At 42.3% G+C, this 23,156-nt stretch overlaps 1 protein-coding gene across 1 annotated transcript in view; it reads left to right on the forward strand.

Moving 5' to 3' along the window:
- Positions 1 to 23,156, forward strand: part of Slc49a4 (solute carrier family 49 member 4) — a 75,955-nt gene that overhangs the window by 37,052 nt on the left and 15,747 nt on the right. Inside the window, exons 3-7 of the mRNA XM_048454380.3 lie at positions 1,768 to 2,033; positions 3,737 to 3,866; positions 10,111 to 10,219; positions 14,233 to 14,300; positions 16,306 to 16,433. Of these exons, the coding sequence (XP_048310337.3) occupies positions 1,768 to 2,033; positions 3,737 to 3,866; positions 10,111 to 10,219; positions 14,233 to 14,300; positions 16,306 to 16,433 (701 nt within the window). The remainder of the gene's footprint in view (positions 1 to 1,767; positions 2,034 to 3,736; positions 3,867 to 10,110; positions 10,220 to 14,232; positions 14,301 to 16,305; positions 16,434 to 23,156) is intronic.

The following is a 23,156-nucleotide window of genomic DNA, read 5'->3' on the forward strand; positions in this document are numbered from 1 at the left end:
AAGTGAACAAGAAAACGGTTGAGGACAGTGAGACTGTCCTTCACTAACCCATACAACTGAAGTCAGAAGGGAGGGCGTTGAAACTGTGGGGCCATGAGGCCCTGGGTCCAGTCCTCAAACACACACATACCTTAAAAAGGTCTCATTAGCCAAAGGTTCCAGGACTTCAACCTGGCAGCTTCCCAGGAAGTGCACACGGAATCTAAATCTACCACTCGTTATGTACTAGAAGTGGAGTTTCAGTGCCCAGGGTCATTCAGACATCTAGTTGCTCAGATAGTGATGCAGGGGAATCAGGGTCCTCACTCTGGGGTTCTTGGTCTCTTTAATAAAAGAATTTAAGTATGGACTGAAATGGAAACCATTTTATTGGTGTAAAGCTCCAGAGCAGGCAGGCTGTAAAGCTTCAGCAACTGCTTGGAGGAGGCAGATGAGAAAGAGAAGGGGGAAAGCATTGCCATTTGTACTGGCATCGAGGTCAGACACAGGGTGGACAGGAGCCAGTTGGTGGAGGGAGGCTTTAGGGAAAGAGTGTCGGGAGGGATGCTTAGAAAAGAGATGGAAAGGAGAGAGAGCCACACTCTAATAATTCAGCGTCACAGGCAGGCTTACCACCTACATGACTGCGGCCTTCTAAGCTGATGCTCTGGAGCATGAATTCTGGAGAGGAAAAGTTCAGTATCTCATTAAAGAGCGAATGATTCGGCCTGTCTCATTAAAGAATGATTCTACCTGTCTCGTTAAAGAATGAATGATTCTGCCTGTCTCTGTGCATAATCTAAGGTGCGTCCACTATCCTAGAGCTGGTCCCTAGGTGCATCAAGTGAGCGAACCAGCCCAATTGGAATGCTGGGTCTTCACCCAGGCTAGAGCATCTTCTCTCTGACACTAGAAGAGTCTTGGTGACTATTTTGTGTATGGATAGCATTCAAAGCTTGGCATAGAGTGGGCATGGAATACTGAGCTCACCTGAATCATTTCTAGGGACTGTTAATGAGTGGCAGGCAGTCTACTAGAAAAAAAACCAATATATTTTTAACCTAATTTTTGACTTGCTTTGTTAGTACCTTGGCAAGTTTCTTTGAAGCGTAGGCTCTTATATTTCAGCAAATTGAAACAATAATGGGTGAATGAACCAGGTGTTTTAGTCAGTGTTCTACTGTTGTGAAGAGACACCATGACCATGGCAACTCTTATAAAGGAAAGCATTTAATTGGGGCTGGCTTACAGTTCAGAGGTTTAGTCTATTAACATAGTGGGAAGCATGGTGGCATGCAGGCAGACATGGTGTTGGAGAGGAACTGAGAGTTCTACATCTGGATTTGTAGGTAGCAGACAGAGAAAGAGACACTGGGCCTGGCTTGTGCATTTGAAACCCCAGAGCTCATCCCCAGTGATGCACTTCCTCCAACAAGGCCACACCTACTTCAACAAGGCCCCTAATAGTGCTACTCCCTGTTGAACAACCATTCAAATCTAAGAGCCCGTGGGGACCATTCCTACTCAAGCCACCACACCAAGGCTATAGCAGGTTCTTAGTTTAATATTTGTGAAGTGAGTAAATGGCACCTAGGTGCTCTTAGCCTCCCTCCCAGAGAGTCACCATGCCAGTGAAAATAGATCAGCTCACCTTCTCAGAATACCATTATTTTTACATACATATTTTTAATCACCGTAGTTAAACTGCTGTTTGCTTAATAATATCCTTTAGATTTAGAAAATGTTTGTTTCAAATGTCTTCCAGCCTTATAACTTTCCTAATTCCAGATTAATCCACGGAGGACAGATATTAAATGGGCTGGCAGGTCCAACTGTCATGAATGCAGCCCCGTTCCTCTCTACGACATGGTTCTCTGCAGATGAACGAGCCACGGCCACAGCAATTGCCTCAATGCTGAGTTACCTTGGTGGAGCATGTGCGTTCCTGGTCGGGCCCCTTGTTGTTCCAGCTCCCAATGGGACATCGCCCCTTCTGGCTGCGGAGAGTGGCCGGGCTCATATCAAAGACCGCATCGAGACTGTGCTGTATGCAGGTACCGTGGAGCTTTTTTTCTTCCTTGTTTTCTTTGGTATCCATTCCAGTCTCTGCTCTCTAGTTCTGGTGTGCCAGATCATATCACAGACTGTACTTTTATTGTATTATATGGAGATACCAGCTTGAAACAACCCTTCCTAGAAAGTCACATGTAACATGCACTTGCTACACAGAAAATTCTTTGTTAATTTTATGCTTTTAATATATTTACAGTAAAGCACTCTATAACATATTCCAGAGTCTTCTCTAGAATTGGCTATGCATGTTAGTCTTATTAATCAGAGACAGCGACCTTTCTAAAACATTCTCTTACATCCATTCCCTTGTTTCTAGTCAAGCCCTATACTCCACCCTTATAGCTTTTTCTTATGTCCGCCCATACGCCTCTTTCTTGCTCCTTGTGTTTTTATCTAAGCATAGTGCTCAGTACTGGGAAGTGGTGAGATCAGTGTTGAGACCATTGTAGTACAACTAGGGACATACAAGGTGGAGGAACCAAACTTGCCTGGGTTTAGAGAGAAATTGAGGTGTTAAGGAAAACTTTACCAAGAACATAATAATGAATAAGATTAAGAATATATGGATATTGTAACATATAATATAGTTATTATATAGATACCATAGCTATTCACCAAATGTTCAAATAGGTGAGGGTGTTTCATGCAGGGGACCCTGAAGGGGGGCAGAGAAGGTATGAGAGTGTCTAGGGTGTGACTCCCTAATTTGATATGGTCCCGGTGGTATACATGAGACTATTTGTGTGTCAGTAGCAATAGCAGAAAATGAAGTTAATAAAGATAAACGACCAGATTATACTGAATTTTGCCTTAACTTGCCTGCTAAATATCAGACTCCTGTATACTTGCCTCTGCCTGGGCACTGGGATGGCTCTGAGGCAGCACTGCATGCCTGTCTCCCCTGTGGGTATGCAGTGGAGCTCCTTAGAGATTAGCCTCTAACCTAAGACCTGGAGGTGAGGAGGAGCCAGCAAAACCCACTGGGCAAGGGAAGATGAGGCGAGATCTAGAGAAGACTCCAGTGAAGGGAGAGAGCCTTGGCAGCCAGACAGATGAAAGCATAGAGTAGTTCAGATCTAGTGAGGATCCGTAGAGCCAGGGAAGCCAGGCCACGGAAGCTTCCAGAGCAGGCCTCTCCATGGGCCAAGGCCACACTCTGAAGTTCATCCCCAAGTTACAGAGGAGATTTATATTTCAGAATTTGGCATAGCAGGGACTATGGAGAAGTGGGAGCATTCCGTTTGCATTTTCAGTCTCTCGATTTCTTACTTTGAGATGGCTCTTTGTCCTGTTTAACTTTCCTGCACAGTATGTGAATTGAATCTGTCTTACCTGCTCATCAGAAGCCCTGTCTTCCATGAGACCGAATCCTACCCTTTTCAGTCTCCTCCTGTATCTCTTCTTCCTGAGTACCGTGCTTATGTCTTAGACCTGCCTCGGAATCTCTCCTGCATGGTTTGGGCCTTTGGATGGCTGGTGTGTACCAGGCACCACTGTGCGTCTTTGTTCATAGCACGCCCCCTGTTGGTGGCCTGTGGAATTTAGGTCTGCACACACCCAGCCTCGCTCTGGGCTGAGTGGTTTTTTTTGTTGTTGTTGTTTGTCTTTGTAGAGCTAGATAGTAAAGAAGTAAGTACTGACTTTTGTATCATTGGTTAACACTTCACTTTTATTTTTCTTTCAGAGTTTGGATTTGCCTGTCTAATATTCTCTGCCACACTCGCCTATTTTCCACCCCGGCCTCCTCTTCCTCCCAGTGTTGCTGCGGCCAGCCAGCGGCTCAGTTATCGGCGCAGCTTTTGTAGGTTACTAAGGTGAGCAGACCGTGGCTGTGGCTGCTGTCAGTGTAATTGTGCGTGTGTGTGCGTGTGTGTGCATGTGTGTGTGTATGTGTGTCTCTGTGTCTGTATGCCTGTGTCTGTGTCTGTGTGTCTGTCTGTGTCTGTGTGTGTATATATGTGTCTTTATGTCTATATCTGTCTGTCTGTCTGTGTCGGTGTGTATGTGTCTGTGTGTGTGTTTGTGTCTGTGTACATGTCTGTGTGTGTGTGAGAGAGAGGTATAGAGGTGACACACGTGCCACAGTACATACATGGAGGTCAGAGGAGAGCTTTATAAAGTCAGTTCTCCATTCCACCTTCACATGGGTCCCAGGGATCAAACTCAGGTCATCAGCCTTGCTTGGCAAGTGCTTTACCCCTAAGTCTCCTCCCTGTCTTCTAATTTTTGATGTTTAAGGATAATTTGAGGTGATAATTTTTCAGCATTAATCAGATTATAACTAATTGATGTTAATATTAAAATACTAATTACTTTAATTTTCTATCAGAAATATATCTTGAAAATTCACCACATATCAAAATGTCATGAAATTTTGTTTTATCCATATTCCATGTAGACTATTACTCACTCAGTATTTTAAAAATCAGATCTCTTAATTTCTGTTATATAGATACTTACACCATATAGAAATTATAGAATGTTTGTGTTTGTTACATTTTTCTTACTGTTTGGGTTTGTTATTATATATAGCAACACACATTGCTAGGCACTCGTCAGTACGAAGTAATAAAATCACAATTCTTTGTGCATCATCTAAAACCCCCATCTCAGTGTACCCCCATTAGGCTCATAGAGTGGGAAATGCATTATATCTCTTCATTTATTGGTTTAACTTGGATGTAGCTAGACTCTGTCCTCAAAGGCTCAAATGTCCTAGGACTTATCCTGACTCCAAACATGTCAAATGTTACTGTGGGTTGTGACGTGTAGTTGGGACATGTGATGTTACCATCTGAATTTCCTTTCTTAGTTAGCGATCAGGAATTGTTACTAATTCATTGGATCTCTAGTTGGTTCTTTTTTTTCCTCCATCCCTTCCCCTATGGAAAATTCCTTCCAGTAAAGAACTGTATGATTGTACCCTCAGTGTTAAAACCCAACACACATACATAGATCATCATAAAGTTTTTAGTACCTCACTAGGAAATATTAGAAAGGAATAAGTAAAATTAATTTTGGTAGCATATTTTAATCAACCTCGTATATCTAAAACATCTTAACATGTATTCAATATTAAAATTATTAATAGGATATTTTACTATTGCTTTTTTTAGTATCTGCTGTGTTTTCACCGTTGAGCACATCTCAATTTGGACTCTGTTTTTATTGGAAATAGTTTATATATTCAGATTCCATCAAATACATAGTTTAAAAGTGCTCAATGAACGATATTTCCTAGTTTATTTTTCACTTAAAATAAAAAACAGATTCACACCTTGAATGTACAGGTCCTTGATGTTAAAGGGAAGGTCTTGTTGGGATCACACGTGGTGATCTGTCACTTCTTTAGAATACAGTCAGTCTTTATTTTTTTCTCAAAATTAAAAACAATTTCCATAGCTGGAATAACAATCTTCCCATCTCTTCTTTAGAATCGCTTTTCTTTCTGTGTAGGAACCAAAGTGTTGGATAGCTAGCCCAAGTCCTAACTTCAGGTCTATCTACAACTGTTGGGGCATTCTTTGGGCATTTAACTCTTAATTTCCAGCAGCTAATTTTCTTCTTGTTATTTGTTTATAAGACAGTGTCCTATTCCGTATTCCTGGGTGGCCTGGAACTTCCTATGTAGACCAGGTTAGGCTTAAACATACAGAAATCCACTTGCCTCTGCCTCTGGAGTACGGGGAGTAAAGGCATGCCCCACCACCTCTGGCCTCTTGGTTCCATTTGGATTGTTGTAGACAAATGTCTGACAGGGTTCACCGTGGGTCTGCTGCAAGTATCTCTTAGCACTGTTCACTTCAGCGGCCTGAGTCTTCCCACAGCAGAGCAGATATTTGGTTCTGGGGCAGTGTCCTGCCACTCGTGGTATCTGCAGCATGCTTTCTTCAAGTGGGCGAATTCCAGTAGTAGAGCAGCGTGTGGAAGAGAATGGGGATGGAATCAGTTCATTGACGCCAGGACGACCCGTGGCCGCAGTGTGTGCCCCATAGTGTCTTACCTTGTGGTCGTTAAAGTTCTTCCAAAAGTAAAGCTTGCAAGGTTTGTACAGTTTGGACAGTGCCACCTAGTGAGTGCAGTCCTGGGCTGCATTTCCCACAGTGTGCATAAATTAGCAGATAATAAAGTTTAGTGGAAAAGTGCTTTTTGTTTCTTGTGGTTTAAAATTTAGGCTAAAACTAGTTAAAAGGAAGAAATTAACAATTAAGTTCCTTGATTGTGCTGGTCCCATTTCACATAGTTCACAGCCCAACTAATGTAATGGGTTGAACACCATTTTTTAGACAAAGTGAGATGAAGGTAGGAAATGCCGTGTTTTTCCATGTGATAATGGTATGTATTTGGGGAGACATTACCAAATAAAATAAAATCCCTTACTCTAAAGTACAGTGAGAAGGTTTTGAGCATTCACTTCCCCATAGTGCCATGTGCTCTGCCCTTCTGCATAATAGAGTAAGAAAAGCTTTGTGGGGTGGAGAGATGGGTCAGAGGTTGAGAACACTCGCTGCTCTTCCAGGGGACCAGGGGTTGGTTCCTGGCACGCACATGACAACCCACAACTGTCTGACACTCACACAGACATACATACAGGCAAAACACCAATGTACATAGAATTTAAAAAATTAATTAAAAAAAGTATCATGGGGCAACAGCAAGATTGCTCAGTAGGTGAAGGAACTTACCACCAAGTTCAGTGCTTTGAGATCCATCTCTAGGATCCACATGGTAGATGGGAGAGCAGACTCATGATCGTCGCCCCCCCCATCTCTGCACCTTTCTGTCTTTCATAGCCATGATAATTAAATAACTGTAACAAAAATTGTTAATTGGGGTCTGTGGCACACATTCACAAGATGAGAGTTTAAAATAACAACTCTTTGAAATGCTGTTTATCTAAATTTTTCTCCCAGCAAAGCCAACAGCACAAGTTATCTGTCAGTGGGCAAAGCTCCTAGCCGACTGTTCCGTGGGAAATGTGAAGCATTGATGGGCATTTTGCTGAGTTACTAACAAATTGCTCTGACAGGAAAGAAGAATAACTTTATTCCCGTGACCAGGATGTCTCCAGCCAGGGCTCTGTCTGTGTGGAGTGGAGTGTGGTCCTCTTCCTCATGAGAAGGCCCACCAAAGCCTGCACTCTGTGTTGTGGTTTGTTATTTAGCCTGGTGACCTTCTATACTTCTGGGCTCTCAGGGGATTCCGTGGGCCTGTCTTGCCCAATACCTCAAACCTACAGGATAATTTCCTCTGGTTTTTCAAAGAACTTCAGAAGTCCTTACTTCTTCTTTTGATTTTTAAAGATGTTTTAATTTTAAAAAGCTGGCTCTGAAAACTCCAGTTTCATTATCTGGAGGCATCAAACCCATCAGCAATTCCGCTCCAGGGTCTCACCATGCAGTTTGCTGCTTTTAACTTGCTCTTGCTTGTGTGGCCTAATGTGACCTTTGCCCCTTTTGTACGCCAGTGTCGTGCTTGGTGATGGCGCTGATTTCGCATTTTAGAGTCAAACCTGTTTTGGAGAGCACATCGACACTGTTACCCTTCATTTTATTTTCATCCCCTTTTTGTATTTCCTACTCCTCTTCCCCCTTCCATTTCTCAGGTCCTTTTGTGAGTGTCTTCACCTCTTTGTCTTTGTAAAATATGTATAGTTTTTCACACTGATCTGTGTTCAGTTTATGTGTTCCGTTCTGTTTGACTGGGTTTTGTTGGTTAGTTTGGTTGGTTGGTTGGTTGGTTGGTTTTGAGACAGAGTAAGATTTTGATCAGGATGGCCTCAGATTCACTCTATAGTCAGGATTGACTTTGAACTTGAGATTCTCCTGCCTCCACCTACGTTGTGTCTCCATTTCGTGAGTGCTGGGTTTACAGACATGTGCCACAGTGTGCGGGGCTGGGAATTGCAGACTACACAAGCACTGTGCCAAAGGACAACATTTTAAGCTTTCGGTTTTAGAACATTATAATATGTTAGAATAATACAAACATTGTAATATGTTAGAATAATACAAAGTAGAATAATACAAACCTCCCCTCCCTCTTCCAAGAACTCAGACCAGCAGTTATTGGTGCACAGTCACCTTGTTTATCCCCGCCCCACCACTTCACCCAAGGACAGTCAACTTCACCCAGAAATGCTGCAGTATATGTAATTTATGTTAAAATACAGACCTTTAAAAAACTGAGATGGGATCTCACTATGTTACCCAAGTTTCCCTCAAATTTTGGAACCGTCTACATCAGTCCCTGACTGTTTAAGAACTCTTGGAATAAGGTAAGTGTAATGTCATCATACCTTAGGAGGTCCTAGCAGTAATTTCCTGACAAGTCAGGGTTTACATTTTCTTTTTTTAAAGTTTTTTAAAATGATTTTTAAAAAAATTATGTGCATTGGTATTTTGCCTGCAGGTATATCTGTGTGAGGTATCAAATTCTCTGGGACTGAAATTAAAGACAGTTGTGAGTTGCCAAGTGCTTAGAATTGAACCCAGGTCCTCTGGAAGAGCAGCCAATGCTCTTAACCACAGAGCCACCTCTCCAAGCCCAAGTATTTACATTTCTTATTGCCTCGTGAGTTTTTTATAAATAGTTGTTTGGCTTTTCGTTTCATATCCGGGTTTTTAGTCCGCCTTAGTAATTGCTGTTGACAATGGTATAGGAGGTGTTTTTCCCTATGTGATGAAAAACATCTGTAGACATCCGTGGCACTTGGTGGGCAGTGCTGTTTCACTGTGTGCAGTGTCTGCATCCTAGTCTGTGTTTCTCCGTAGTCTTCTCTGTCAGAGCCATTGCCCCACTCTCACTGCCTTAGCCAAGCAGTTAATCTTACTGTCTCAGGACAAGGGCTGCTCCGTTAATCTTTTTTTTTTAAAGGGTGACTTAGCTTTTTAAAGAATTTCATTTTTCATATTTCTTAAGTTTCCAGGAAAAATACATGCATAATTTTAGCTGTGATTACATTGAATTTATAGATCAATGTAGGCTGATAGTGTGGACTGCTCATCTACTTAGATTGTCTCTGCTCTCTTAGTTAGGTTTAAAATTTCACCACCACCCTCTCCCCCCCCACCCCGTGTGTGTGTGTGTGTGTGTGTGTGTGTGTGTGTGTGTGTGTGTGTCTGTGTCTGTGTCTGTGTGTGTGTGTGTGTCTGACCTTCCTGGCTTATGCTGTATGGATTTTTCTTTTGTTTTGGTTGGAATTTTTAAGATGGGATATATAACCCAGGCTATTCTGGAACTCACTGTGTAACCCAAGCTTGCCCCAAATTCAAACCAATCATCCTGAAAATACAACATATCACATAAAATATAACACCGCAAACACTAGAAATTTTAAAAATATAAGTGAAAAGGATACTTTTTGTGTGATTTCTTGGATCTTTGTTTTGTAATTTTCATACTATGTATTGATCAAATTCTCTCCTCCAACTCACCTCAGATTCTTACCCCATTCGTTCCCACCCAGATTCATATTTTCTCTCTGAAGAAAGCCAAACACAAACAAAAGAAAGTAAATAAACAAACAAAATCGCAGAGTCCCTTTTGGGTTGGCCAGCTGTTTCTGACCACAGGGCCTGACCTGGAGTGTGATTGGTGCTGGCCATTGTCACTCTGTTAAAGAAAACTGGTTTTCCCTCTCCCGACATCTCTTACAAATGGCTTCTTCATTAGGGATGGGACCACCCCCCTCTCCATGCTGGGATTTTGTCAGGTTTCAACCTGTGCAGGTCTTGTGTGTGCTGACACGGACTCTGAGTTCATATGTGTGTTTGCCGTGTGGTGTCTGGAAAATAGTGTTCCCCTGGAGTCGTCCACCTACCTGTACACTTGCAGTCTTTCCACCTACTGAGCCATGAGTGCAGGACTGTGGTAAAATCATCCCATTTAGGGCTGGGTTCTTATGAAAAATTAACAGGTTAAAGAATCTTGAGTTTCTTTAAAGATGGACACATATTTCCTATTTCAATTCTGTGTTACAATTTCAAAATGACTTAAGTGTTTCATCAATAGTTTAAGTTCTACATTTTAAATTTGTAATAATGTTTTCTTTTGCAGCAATTTGAGGTTTTTGATGATTGCTTTAGCATATGCGATACCACTTGGTGTGTTTGCTGGCTGGTCTGGAGTTCTGGACTTAATTTTAACACCAGTGCATGTCAGCCAAGTGAGTACTTGTGTCTGTTTATGTTGTAAGAATTTTTGTTCATTTAGCATAAATAATTGTGATATGTTTTTGGTTTTAGCTTCAAGGGTAGGTAAAATATTGCCTCAATCATTACTACAAATAAGATTCCTATGAGGCAGGTGAAAACTCGATTTTTAATATCAGCCATGAATTCCACATTTCTTGAACTGCTATTATACTGAGAAACAGAGGAGGAAAATTTCTTAGTTTTGTTAACCTCATCATTTACCCTTGTTCCATACTTGGTGAGGTAAATTAAATTATGAACCTGTCATCTGATATATTGCTGTTCTAAGTACTTTCTTTGTCTCACAATTAGAACATCTCCTTTTTTAAAAACATGACCATGGCCAGCAAGATGGCCCAGCGGGTAAAAGCACTCTGGGTCACACATGATGACCTGAGTTGAATGTTCAGAGCCCACATAACAGAAAATAGCAGATGGAGAGATCTGATTCCCACAAGCTATCCTCCGACCTACATGTTGCATGCATACACATACACCATACAGAGATGCACACACTCGTACACACATGTGTACACACACATCCTACAAGCTGTCTTCTGATCTACACATCGCATGCACACACATACACAGGTGTACACACACTCCCACAAGTTGTCTCTGACTTGCATCTATGCATGCACATACATACACAGATTCATGCATGTGCACATGTAAATGCAAAAAAAAACCAAGGAAACAAAACCCTTTCACCATGCTCAGTATCTTTACCTCATTCTTCCTGATTCCAGATGGTATGGTAGGAGACAGAGTGAGGTTTAGCAAGGCAGACAGAAAAATCCAACATGCTGATATGCTGTCATTGCTCTATGAATGAACAGTTTGGCCATCTGCTTTTAATGAACATTTATATTGTTTCCAATTTTTCGCTGTCACAGGAGGGCTATGTGACCATTCTCATGTGTGGCTCTTGATGTTCCTCCTGTGCAGTTCTTTCAGTTGTATGTCTAGGAATGGAACTGCTGGTTTTTCATGTATGCTTCCTTTGACAGGCAACGTGCAACCTGTCTGAGGCAGCTGCATCCATTCACAGTCTTGACAGTAGTGCCTGATGTTTCTCCTGTTCAGTCAATAGAGCACTTGCGTATGCAGCAATGTTAGCAGCCTTTTTCATAGACAGGATAATGGCTGTGTTGTATGCATGTCTCTGTACCCTCACATGGCAGAGGATGAGAGGGTGAGGCAGCCCCTTCTACTTTTTTTAAAGACAGGGTTTCTCTATGTAACAGCTCTGGCCATCCTGGAACTCACAGACATCCTCCTGCCTCTGCTTCCTGAGTGCTGAGATTAGAGACATGCACCACCACTTCCAGGCTAATCCCTTCTACTTTTATAAAAAAAAAGCTAATCCAATTTTCATAGGGGCAGATCTCTAATGACTTTATCATTTAAAGACCTCTCCTCAGGCTGGAGAGATGGCTCGGTGGTTAAGAGCACTGGCTGCTCCTCCAGAGGTCCTGAGTTCAATTCCCAGTAGCCATATTGTGGCTCACAACTATCTATACTGAGATTTGGGTGCCATCTTCAACCTGATGTGTTCCTTTCTGCTTTGAAAGCATACATACAAATAGAGTATTCATATCTACAAAATACATAAACAAATCTTTAAGAGAGAGAGAGAGAGAGAGAGAGAGAGAGAGAGAGAGAGAGAGAGAGACCGCTCCCCGTCATACTATTACACTGGGGATTCAATCACAACACATATGTTTTGGGAGGACACCAGTATTAGATCATAGGCTAGCCTTTACCATGAGCTTCCTGACCCATGTTTTGGATGGCAGGCATTCAAAGTGTGCTCAATTCCAATAAGGGAAAGTGCAAGTCTATTTAAATGATGCTGAATTTTGTGTATCTGTGGCTTATGTTACAAACCCTAAGAAGCCCTTCCAGGTATCTGTCTATGTATAAACTCTGAGAGATAGTGTCCATAATTACACCATGTATTAAGGCATAATTTAAAATTAAATGAGAACAATAAGATTAAGTAAAGAAAGGTATTGGGTAGAATTTATTAAATAAATACCACTAGCAAAGGGAAAAGATCATCGCTGGCTTGCAAAGACCAGCATCAATACAGCTAGACACACAGTGCCACTCTCCCAGGGCAGATGAGAATGTGTGGGGCTGTGCTGGAGAGTGGATGGCTCAGTATGTAAAGGGCTTGTCACACAGCATGAGGACCTGAGTTTAGCTCATCAGAACCCATGGAAACCAATGGCAGAGGCATGCATCTGCGGCCCTGGTGCTCCAGTGGCAGAGGCATGCATCTGCAGTCCTGGTGCACTGCTTCTGCTTTGTACAGATTCTGTCCCCTAGACCTTGACCTTGCAAAAATAGATGTACAGATCTGAGGGCAGGTGTTGGAAAGAGAGAGGAGCAAGCATGGAGCCGCAGAGAGCTGTCTTCAGGTCCTCGTCTCCATGAATGGAACTTCATGATCACACATACCAAATGGGAGTGGGTGTGTAGTCTGCCTGAGTGCACAGGTAGAAGGAGGTAACATTGGGCTGTCAGTCCTCATCACAGTAAAATATGTGACTCCAAAAATAAAAAAGGTAATGAAAGATAGACATTAGCTTGAGCGATTCTTAAGTACCAGGTGGTTGGACTTTGTGTGTAGCTTCAAGGAAAGCCAGCAACTCTTTCTGATCAGAAGAATGACTGGATAGTATACAGGTATACTAAACAGATTTCTAGGGGCCGTTTCAGAAGCTTTTTATAGGAGGATGGAAGGAAGAGATGAAGTGATGAGCAAGTGGGTGGCTGTCGGGAGAGACACTGCGGCAGTTTTCTGTAGTGCACAGAGACTCCACCGCGACAAGGGGCAGGTGCTCAGCACTTTCCACGTAGCCGCTGTCTTTACTGCAGAAAGAACTTTCCCAGCCCCATGCTCCCGATTGAGTGTTGGGGACAGAGAGCAAGCTGTATAGAGGTGCGCTAGTGAAAATAGAGATGGTGTCAAGTGCCCGAGAGACTGTGACTTGAAAGTGGGGAAGAACTAAAACAGGAGAGTAGCTACTAACGCTCAGTGACACTCGGCTGTGTGTGTCTGCTGAGCTCAGTCCTGGGCACAGACCATTTCGTTCATCGTTTTGTAGGTAAGAGGCACCATTGGCCAGGGTCACTGAGCTCGTCTGCAGCAGGGATAGAAACATTTTCCGAGTTCAGCTTTTCTCTTTCCATCTACGTGTGTTCATGATACTTCGAAGTGACAGACATTGACAGAGCAACTTAACAGGAAGAAGGCGTTACTGTGGTTGATGGTTTTAGAGATTCCAGTCTGTGTTGCCTTGGCCCATTGCTATGGGGCTGAGAGGCGGAACAGCATGGTGAGGGAACAGAGCAGTCCACCTTCCCATAGAAAGAGACCCGGGACAAGATACAGTCCCTAGTGAAGTGTCCCCAAGTAGCCTTCCTCCTTCGGGTAGGCCCTACCTCTGAAGCTTCTGTAGTGCCCCCAGCTGGGGACTAAGCTGAGTCACCTGAGGCCTAGGTATGCACTTCATAGCTAAACTATGATACCAACCTTTTCCCTCCCCTCTTCTCCATCTCTCATCACTGGGTGTGGCCTTAGGTGTGGCCAAATGTCTTAGCAACAAATAATTTTCTAGGAATTTTATATATGATGACTAGATTTAAACTTCTTGAGGTCAGAGACTGTTTTCTGTCATTTCTTAGTGAGAGTTCTTAGTACTAGACAGCAGTAGACAATGCTAGTGTACAGCACGTGCCCGAAAATATTTAGTGGTATTATTTTGTTGATTTAAATATTTCAATAAAAATTAATTGAAGTTATAATTATGTAGATAAATTTGTATTCATTAGTTAGACATATCTCCTTTTGTTTTATTCATTTTCTTAAATAATTTTCCTTGATTTGTTGCCATTTAGCTATTAATATTGATTATAGAGGATTTCATTTATGCCAATCTAATTTGCATTAATGTGTCTGCTGCTTCCTTAACAGGTAGATGCTGGCTGGATTGGATTTTGGTCTATAGTTGGAGGCTGTGTTGTTGGGATAGCTATGGCAAGGTGAGAATATTTCATATCAAACTTGTAAGTGGTAGGAGGTCAGAAGAAATGGGTTCCCCAATATTTCATATCAAACTTGTAAGTGGTAAGAGGGTCAGAAGAAATGGGTTCCCCAATATTTCATATCAAACCTGTAACTGATGGTCAGAAGAGAAGTGGGTCCCGATGTGAACATTATTTAGGAAAGAGCAGAAGAAAAAACCAGAAAGAGCCACTTGTTCAGGCCACCAGGGATGTTCATGTAGCAGAAGAGATTTCATCCACAGGAAGCCTGCTTGGGAGCCGTCCTTCCCAAAATGGTTTCTGAAGACCAGAAATCCAGAAATGTTGCCAGTGTCATTAATGAATGTTAATGAATGTTAATTAATTAAATGTTGCCCCTTCTCTTTGTTATAGTTGAGAGCAACATCATCAAATAGGCCCACCCCCCAAAAGTGATAGCAACATCATCAAATAGGCCCACCCCCCCAAAAGTGATAGCAACATCATCAAATAGGCCCACCCCCCCAAAAGTGATAGAATTTTTAACAAATAGTAAAGCAATAGTTAGCAAGAAGAAGCCACACACCAGGACATCTCTGGGCTCCTGGAACGTCAGACCCCATTAGCAGGTGTGTCCCTGTGGTTGTCCTCAAACTCTCTTTCCTTTCAGCCCATTATGACAACAGCTTTTAGGAGGGGTTAGAAGAAGAAAGAGGGTTCTTACTTATTCTAAAAACAGAAATCTTAGAAAAACAAATGTCACTCCTTCCTGTGACGTGGAAAGAAGGAGAGCCATTTACCCTCCAAGCCATTGCATCATAGCAAGACCAGCCAATCACTTCACCAGGAAGAAGAGAATCTCATTACATCTTTGAGGGGATCAATAAGATATACAAATCCCCTCAATATCTAAACCCTTAAACATGATTAACACAGGATAATATATGTAGACCTTGCCATTTTTTACATAGTGTTTCTGGGATGATAGAGAAATAAATTGAATTTATAACATCCAGGTCACTTTATTTGTTTTGTTTGTTTGTTTGTCTGTTTGATGTTTGAAAAGCATAAACAAATAAAATCCAAAAACTAAAGGCTTAGGCTGGAAATTCTCTTGATTGATTATAAGACACATTGCCCTGACAGTCCTGACAAGAATCATACATAGTTTTTCTATAATAAATGATGATAATCAGTGAACTCAGAATTCAGACCAAGCACCTGGAATCTCCCTGGGGACACATCTTCTTGGGGTACATTTTTATTAGGCTGCCAGATCATTCCAGAGTCCTAGAAATTTCTCCTGTGAAGAGGGCACCCTGGCACTGACCGAACAGCCCACTAGGTGGCGGCAGCTTTCACATCCTAAAGTCACAGTCCAGAAAGCAAACAGGAGCTCCCACATTATATCAAATAAATGCAGAAAAACAGAAGAATAGTATTGAAGTATTACAAAGGACGGATAAGTGGAAGAATAAACAGTAATGAGTGTGTGAGAGTCTGGGTATTACCAGCAGAAAGGCAACTCTAAGCAAGTACTAAAGCTAAACTTTGCTATGGAAACCAACCTTAGCATGGATGAGAACAGAAAAGAGTTATCCAATTGGAAATGGGGACAGGAGAGCAGAGCAGGGCCAGGTCATGTGACTGCAGCATTCCCTGAGGCATTTGTGTGCATTCTTTGAGTGTGGTAGGTAGGTACATCAGTGTCAATTCTAAAGCTGGGCTAAAGTGTACTCATTATAAAATGCTTAGAAAGTATAAAAATAAAATAAAAGTCAATTTAAAAGTTCAAAATCTATTCTGTGAACTGTAGACTCCAAACATTGTATTTGTAAGAGGAAAATAAGCTATTATTACGTAAACATCCTTGAGACAAGGAAAGAAGTAAATATGTATTTATAACTGGCTTTTAAAATATGCAGAGAAAATTCAAGTAAGAGTTGCTTAAAGAAAATATGTTGTTAATTTAAATGATACTGAAAAGCCTAGCTAGGATTAATGTTCTGTTGTTTCTTTTCAGGTTTGCAGACTTCATCCGGGGTATGCTGAAGTTAATTCTGCTCCTCCTGTTTTCTGGGGCTACACTGTCTTCCACGTGGTTCACCCTGACCTGTCTCAACAGCATCACCCACTTGCCTTTGACAACAGGTGAGCGCAGGTTATTTTTGAGCTTGGGATCAATATTTTAGGTTCACAATAATATGTGTGCTCTGGCAGTAGGACCTTGTCTTCTGCTGTAACTGTTCAGTATATAAAGAGGCAGGCTTTGGCAGGGGCTCTCCCTGTTGACTGAGGCTTCTGTCCCACCAGAGATCTACATTAACTACAAACTGATTGGCCTATTAGCTCAGGCTTCTTATTAACTCTTATAACTTATATTAGCCAATAATTGTTGTCTGTGTTAGCCACGTGGCTTGGTACCTTTTTCAGCAAGGCAGTCACATCTTGCTTACTGTGTATCTGGCTTCTTCTGTGTCTGAGTGACGACTACAGACTAAATCTTTTCTCTTCCCAGAATTCTTCTGTTCTCATTGCTCCACCTCTGCTTCCTTCCTGGCTATCCCACCTATATTTCCTGCCTGGCTGTTGGCCAATCAGCATTTATTTAAAATACAAGTGACAGGGTACAGACCATTGTCCCACAGCAGCTCCCCTGGTAAAATGCCTATGGGTAGGCACCAGGACCTGAGATCAGATTTCCATAACCCACATAAAATGGTGAGAGCGAGGGGCTAGAGTCACGGCTCAGCTCTTGCAGAAGACTGATGTTCACTTCCTGACAGTCATGGCATGTGGCTCACAACCACATGTAACCCAGCTTCCAAGGATCCAGCACTCCTGGCCTCCAAGGGCATGTGCACACACCCATGCCTGTATTAGTTTTTTACTTTTGTTAAAAGCTAGGGGCTCAGATATAGGCAGATCCATGTAGCTTATTGACTAGCCAGCCTGTCCCAACAAAGGGGCTTCAGGTTCAGCGACAGACCCTGTGCTAGAAAATAAGGTGGAAAGATATCAAGGAAAGACCACCAAAATCAACGTCAAGGCTCCACATGCATATGCATTTGTGTACACATGCAACTGCACACATATGTGTACATACCACACACACATAGATATATGAACAAAGAGCCTCCCTTTGTCCCATCATCATATTGTCATCCCAGATAGAAAGGATCCAAGGAATAATTGAATATCTTGCATAGGGAAGTGTCCTCTTTACATTGTCTCATATAGCGTGAAAATGCTTTCCTGTGAAATTCACACCAGAGTAAAACATATTTTATCCTATTTATAACTGTTACTAAACAGTATAATAAAAGCAAGGCATGATTATATCTAAACTATACTTCAGTACAGTTCTCTATATGGCGTTATCACATCATCTCTACAGAAACATGTTTTCTGGAAATGCCTTTTGGAAGCTACTGAAACCAGCTTATTTAGTTTATGTGATTGGCCAGAAATATTTGTAGTTGCTGTTATTTTTATTGTTATTACTAATATAAGTTGCTCTAATAAGTTGCATAAATGTAGTAGCTCAGCAACAGCCCAAAGTACTATTTTATATCCCCAGAGAATGGAAAGCGACCTGCAGTAGGGTCTGGGCTAAGAGCATCATGGGGACTCAGGAAGAATCTCTTTCCCCACCTCTGAGGCCAAAGCTTCCTAGCATGCTACAGCCTCTTGGCTTTATTCACAGCTGTGTGTGTGCTCTCCTGTCCCCGCCATCAGGGATCTACATCTCATGTTGGGCCCACACCCACAATCCAGGATAATCTCCCAATTTCAGACTCCATTTATGAGCAACCTTAATTCTTTCTCGGCTTTACTGCTCATTGCCCTGTAAGGTAACATATCAATAAATTCCAGAGACTGAAACATCAGTCTTCAGGAATAAGAGGAACCCTCCTGCCGGCCCCAGGGACTTGTCCAGGTTCCTAATGATGACTTTCTGAGGAAGGCAAAGGACTCTGTGATGCTTTCTTCCTCTATTCTAATAAAGTTGCTTAAGATTCAAGTTTCATATTCATCTTACCAGTAATTTTTAGCCTCCATGGCTTAGGTGCTCAATTATGGGATTATCTATTGTGCAGTACATTGAAAGATTAATGTCAGACCAGCCTTTGATGAGCTGGAGTAAATAAGATCTGAAGACATAAAGGGGGCTGCTTGCCCAGCACCGTGTAGGGCTTAGAATTTCTGCGCATCCTACTTTGGATCCTGCCGTCTAGAGTTAGAACTAGGATCTGTACACGAGCAGCATCAGACCCTGGAAGTCGCAGCCACTGCCACACAGGTGGTAAATAAGCAGTAGTATAAGGTTGTCAGACTTCTCTAGCCAGCATAGAGGGCCCCAGAAATCCACAGGGGCCTCACTGGGCCCTCACTGGACTCCACTGGAGCCTCCAATGCAGGGAGAGACATTCCTGCTATCACTAGACTAGGCTCATTCTTAGCATGTCGTAGCTTTGAGAAGTTAGTTTTTCGGCAGTTGGTGTAGTAGTCAGCAAATGTTCACAGAACTGATCTGAACTGGAAATGAGGGTGGCAATATTCAGTGTGGTTGGAAACTTGGACCTTGGGGCTCGACCTTCCTTCCTTCCTTCCTTCCTTTCTTCCTTCCTTCCTTTCTTTTTTGACTTTTTGAGACAAGGTTTCTCTGTGAAACAGTCCTGACTGTCTTGAAACTCACTCTGTAGACCAGTCTGGCCTCTAACTCACAGAGGACCACCTGACTCTGCCTCCTAAGTTCTAAGATTAAAAGCATGCATCACCACTGCCTGCCTGGAAATTGGAGGTCTCCAGTTGCCCATCGGATGCACACACACTGTAGTAATTGTGGCTGTTCTTTTGACTGTGGATATTACTCTTTAAGTGGCTACTAAGTTGTCAGGATGTATACGCAGAACTGTTTGCACCTAAGTGTGTGAGCGGTGTAATTATTAGCTATTTGTTTTGGCCTTAGAAGCACCATTAAAAGTTGATACTATACTAAGTGAGCATTAGGAACAGAGGCAGTAAGCTTGCCAAATGGCTCCATGGGAAACATGCTTGTTGCCTATAACTGAGTTCAAGCTCCAGGACCCACATGGAGAAGCAGAGAGTTTTCTCTATATATGTGAACCCACACATACATACCTTTTAAATAAGTAAATAAGATCTAATTTTTACATATATACACATTAAATAAATAAATAAAACTTTTAGATTAAAAAAATAAAGTTTTTTTTTCCTAAGAGAGAAAATGCTGGGAAATTTCAGCTCCTGCTGTCTTCCTTCAGCCTTTTCGAGCTGTGAAGCCCAGTTGTCAAGCTTAATAATTGGACACTGACTAAAATTCTGTGACTGTTCACATACCAGTGTTCCTGTGCAGGGTTTCAAACGATTAGGCAAGCATTCCCAGCCGGATTTCTTTTTAAACTTATTTAATTGCATGTGTATGGCTGTTGTGCTTGCTGTATGTCTGTGCGCCACATGTGTGCAGTGCCCATGGAGGCCAGAAGACGGTATCAGGTCCCCTGGAAGTAGAGTTACAGGCAGTTGTGGCTGCCATCTAGGTGCTGGGAATCAAACCCACATCCTCTGGAAGAGCAGCCCATGCTCTTAACCTCTGAGCCATCTTCAGCCCTTTGCAGATATTTTTCTTTGACTTCATTATGGTTTTGATGGAGGAGGGTTATCTGTCTATTGTGTTATTTTTATTGATCAATAAAGAGACTGCCTTGGCCCCTTGATAGGACAAAAAATTAGGTAGGCGGAGTAAACAGAACAGAATGTTGGAAAGAGGGCTATGAGACAGATGCCATGGAGCCAGCCATCAGGTCAGACATGTTGAATCTTTCCCGGTAAGCCACACCTCGTGGTGTGATACAGATTATTAGAAATGGGTTAATATCAAGATATGAGAGTTAGTCAGTAACTAACTCTCTAGAGATAATGGGCCAGACAGTGTTTAAATGAATATAACTTATATGTTATTATTTTTGGGGCTAAGCTAGTTGTGCGGGAGCCGGACAGGATAAAAAGCAGGCCGCCGGCCGTCATGCTACATGGTTTAGTTTGGCAATTGGGCGTCACTCTGGTGAGGCCATTTTAGTTTGCAGCTCCTCTCATCCGTGGGAGTGCATGTGAGTTTTTTTCATGATCCCATATAGAAGTCAGTGAGACTTTACAAAAACATCATCATGAGTGCTTGATAACAGCTGTTGGTTGCTGTAAGACAGTCCAGCTGTCGGGTTCAAGTGCAGCTTCATCTCTGAGTGGAAGCATTAGCGGGGACTTTAATTTTTACACCTGTTTTTGTCTGATCTGTATAGCGAGCTTATCTGTCCTTAGGGGTGGAGTATATTTGAAAACTGTATATCTTTTTAATCTTCCACTTCTATGATTGGCTTGATCAAGACCACATTTTCCAGTCTCTGCTGGGCAGGAAGTGAAGCAGACTTCTAGACTAAATCAGGTCCAGATTGAAAGGTTGAGTTTGATATAGCCATCTTAATAACCAGAAAAATGTTCATTGTACTTATGCCATGATATTTATTTAAATTTTGCTATTGTTTACCGTTGCAAGTCAATTTCCAATGCCGCTTTCCCTTCTTACCTCTGGGTCAGGAACTAACTTGTGCCAACTCCCCTCTCCATTGCTACGGGCCTCTCCTTTCGCACTGAGTAGCATTCGGCCTTCCCTGAGTGAACCCTGCCCTCCTTGCCAGCTGGATAGTCTGCAGCATGGATTTGTGTTTCATAAATTCTGTCCCCAGCCTTGCACCTGGGAAGGGAGATGGGGAGGGACTGTTGTCTCCTCCAGAGCCTCAGGAGACAGCACTTCCTGCCTGCAGGACTCAGCAGCCCCTGCCACTCTGTCATTCAACCCAAGCTGCAGGGAAGGCAAAAGGGCACATTGTAATGGAACAATGGGGAATTGTAATAAATTTATCACAGATACTCCCTCTGCCTTTGTAAAAATCTGACCTAATTCTTTTTAAGTGAAAGAGGTTCTGTGAAGGGGAATTTACTACAGAATCTAATTATGGACAGATCTAGACATTGAGATCGATATTTAAAGTCAGTAGTAGCAAATTCGTGTTTCTTTTTGGTTGTCATCCTTGGTTAGGAAATGTGTGGTTCTCTTTCCTGGCACTCTCAATGTTTCTCTTCCGGGTCTGTAATTCAGGAGAATCTCCATGAGAAGTATGCGAGCAGTCATGCTACAAAGCAGTGTTGTGGTAAAAACGGCAGCATCTGTAGCATTTGTCCCCTAAGACTTAGCTCAGCATCTCAGCCCTCTTTGTGTGCATACATTCCGCTGCTCCAGTAGGAACAGAGTCATCTAATATCTTATTTCCCAGAGCGTCCTCATCACTAAACAGTGGCTACTGTATACGCATAACTGGACATAATAAGCTAAGAGCTAGTTAAGTTTCCTTTCACTGCTGTCTGTGACAACCCCTATTAGTCTTCGCGTAGTCCGCCCATCTTGATATTAGTGTTGCCATCTCTGCAGAAGAAAAACTGGGTCATGGCATTGTCTCTGAAGGCACAAGGGGTTGATATATGCACTTGCTTACACACATCTTCTTGGAGGCTGCCGGCAGTATGCATTTTTTTCCTCTTAGGAAAACTTAATCTTTAAAACTCCCATTATTAATTAACTGAAGTATTTACAATGGGACAAATAAATAACTTCATGACTTGATAACGTGAGCTTCAAAATCTCGAGGCTTTTGCTATAAACAGAGCACTGCGAGCACATCACTCACCTGACCTGAGAATGAGATGTCTAGCCCCGTTAGGTACAACGCACACAGTCATTTTTTACTGAACAGATGAATGCCTGGAAAATGGCATTTTGAAAAATGTTAGCACTTTTGCGTTGAGTTTGCTGAAACAATATAATTTGACTGTTTGACAGAAGTTGTCTTGGGAGCGATTATTCATCTAATTTCATCTCAGCTTACTAGAATGAGTGTGACGCTGCCCGGCAAGTCCGGGGTGAGACTGGAGGACGCCGTCACACTGAACAGACGCTCTTGCAGTGATAGCTGACCACAGGTTACCTTCAGTGTCACCTCAAGAAAGGAAGCTCCCAGCTGTTGAAAGACATGTGACATGTAGACCAGGAAGTAAACTGCTTCATTCGTGCCCTTTGCCTTTATTAAGATAATTATTCCCATTCCAATAGCCCGCAAAAAGTAAAAGTGTACCTGTGTCCCCTCTGGCTTGTCCCCATTTTAGTAGCATGAGAAAATTAAGATCATGCTCATGGCCCCTCACAGAGTGATGAATATGATTTTAAACATTTTTAAAGAAATAGGCGATTTGAAGCTTTCAGGAAATAAGATAAAAAGGAGAAACTCTTCAGTTTTCTTGCTTAAAAGTGACTCTACTCGTGGCTGTTAGTCATGCCCAAGAATGGAAAACAATATAAATTAGAAGAGAATGAATTTGTGAAACTTCTAGGTATAACTGTCACAAGAGCTGGGCAGGTGGCTCAGTGTGGGAGACCCAGATTTGAAACCCAGAACCCATGTAAAGAAACCAGGTGCAGCTGTGCAGGTCTGTAACCCAGTGTTCCACAGCAGGGGGAGGAGGCAGAGACAGGAAACATCCTGGAAGCTCATGGGCCAGCTCTCCGGGCCAATGCCTGTCTCCAGTAAGGTGGAACAGTACTAACCCCCACAGTTGGCCTCAGACACCCACACGTGCGCTGTGACATAAACACCTATGTGCATGTGCTTGTGCACACACAAAGGATGCTTTAAAAATGATTTCTTAATGTAATAAAATGCCCAAAGGATCTACTGAAGAAGATCGTGTAATATCTATTTGTGGAAATGTTCAAGAGAAATAAGTCTTTGGCAGAATTGT

The sequence above is a fragment of the Myodes glareolus genome, chromosome 2 (assembly GCF_982192425.1).
Source record: "Myodes glareolus chromosome 2, mMyoGla1.1, whole genome shotgun sequence".
NCBI classification, from domain to species: domain Eukaryota; kingdom Metazoa; phylum Chordata; class Mammalia; order Rodentia; family Cricetidae; genus Myodes; species Myodes glareolus.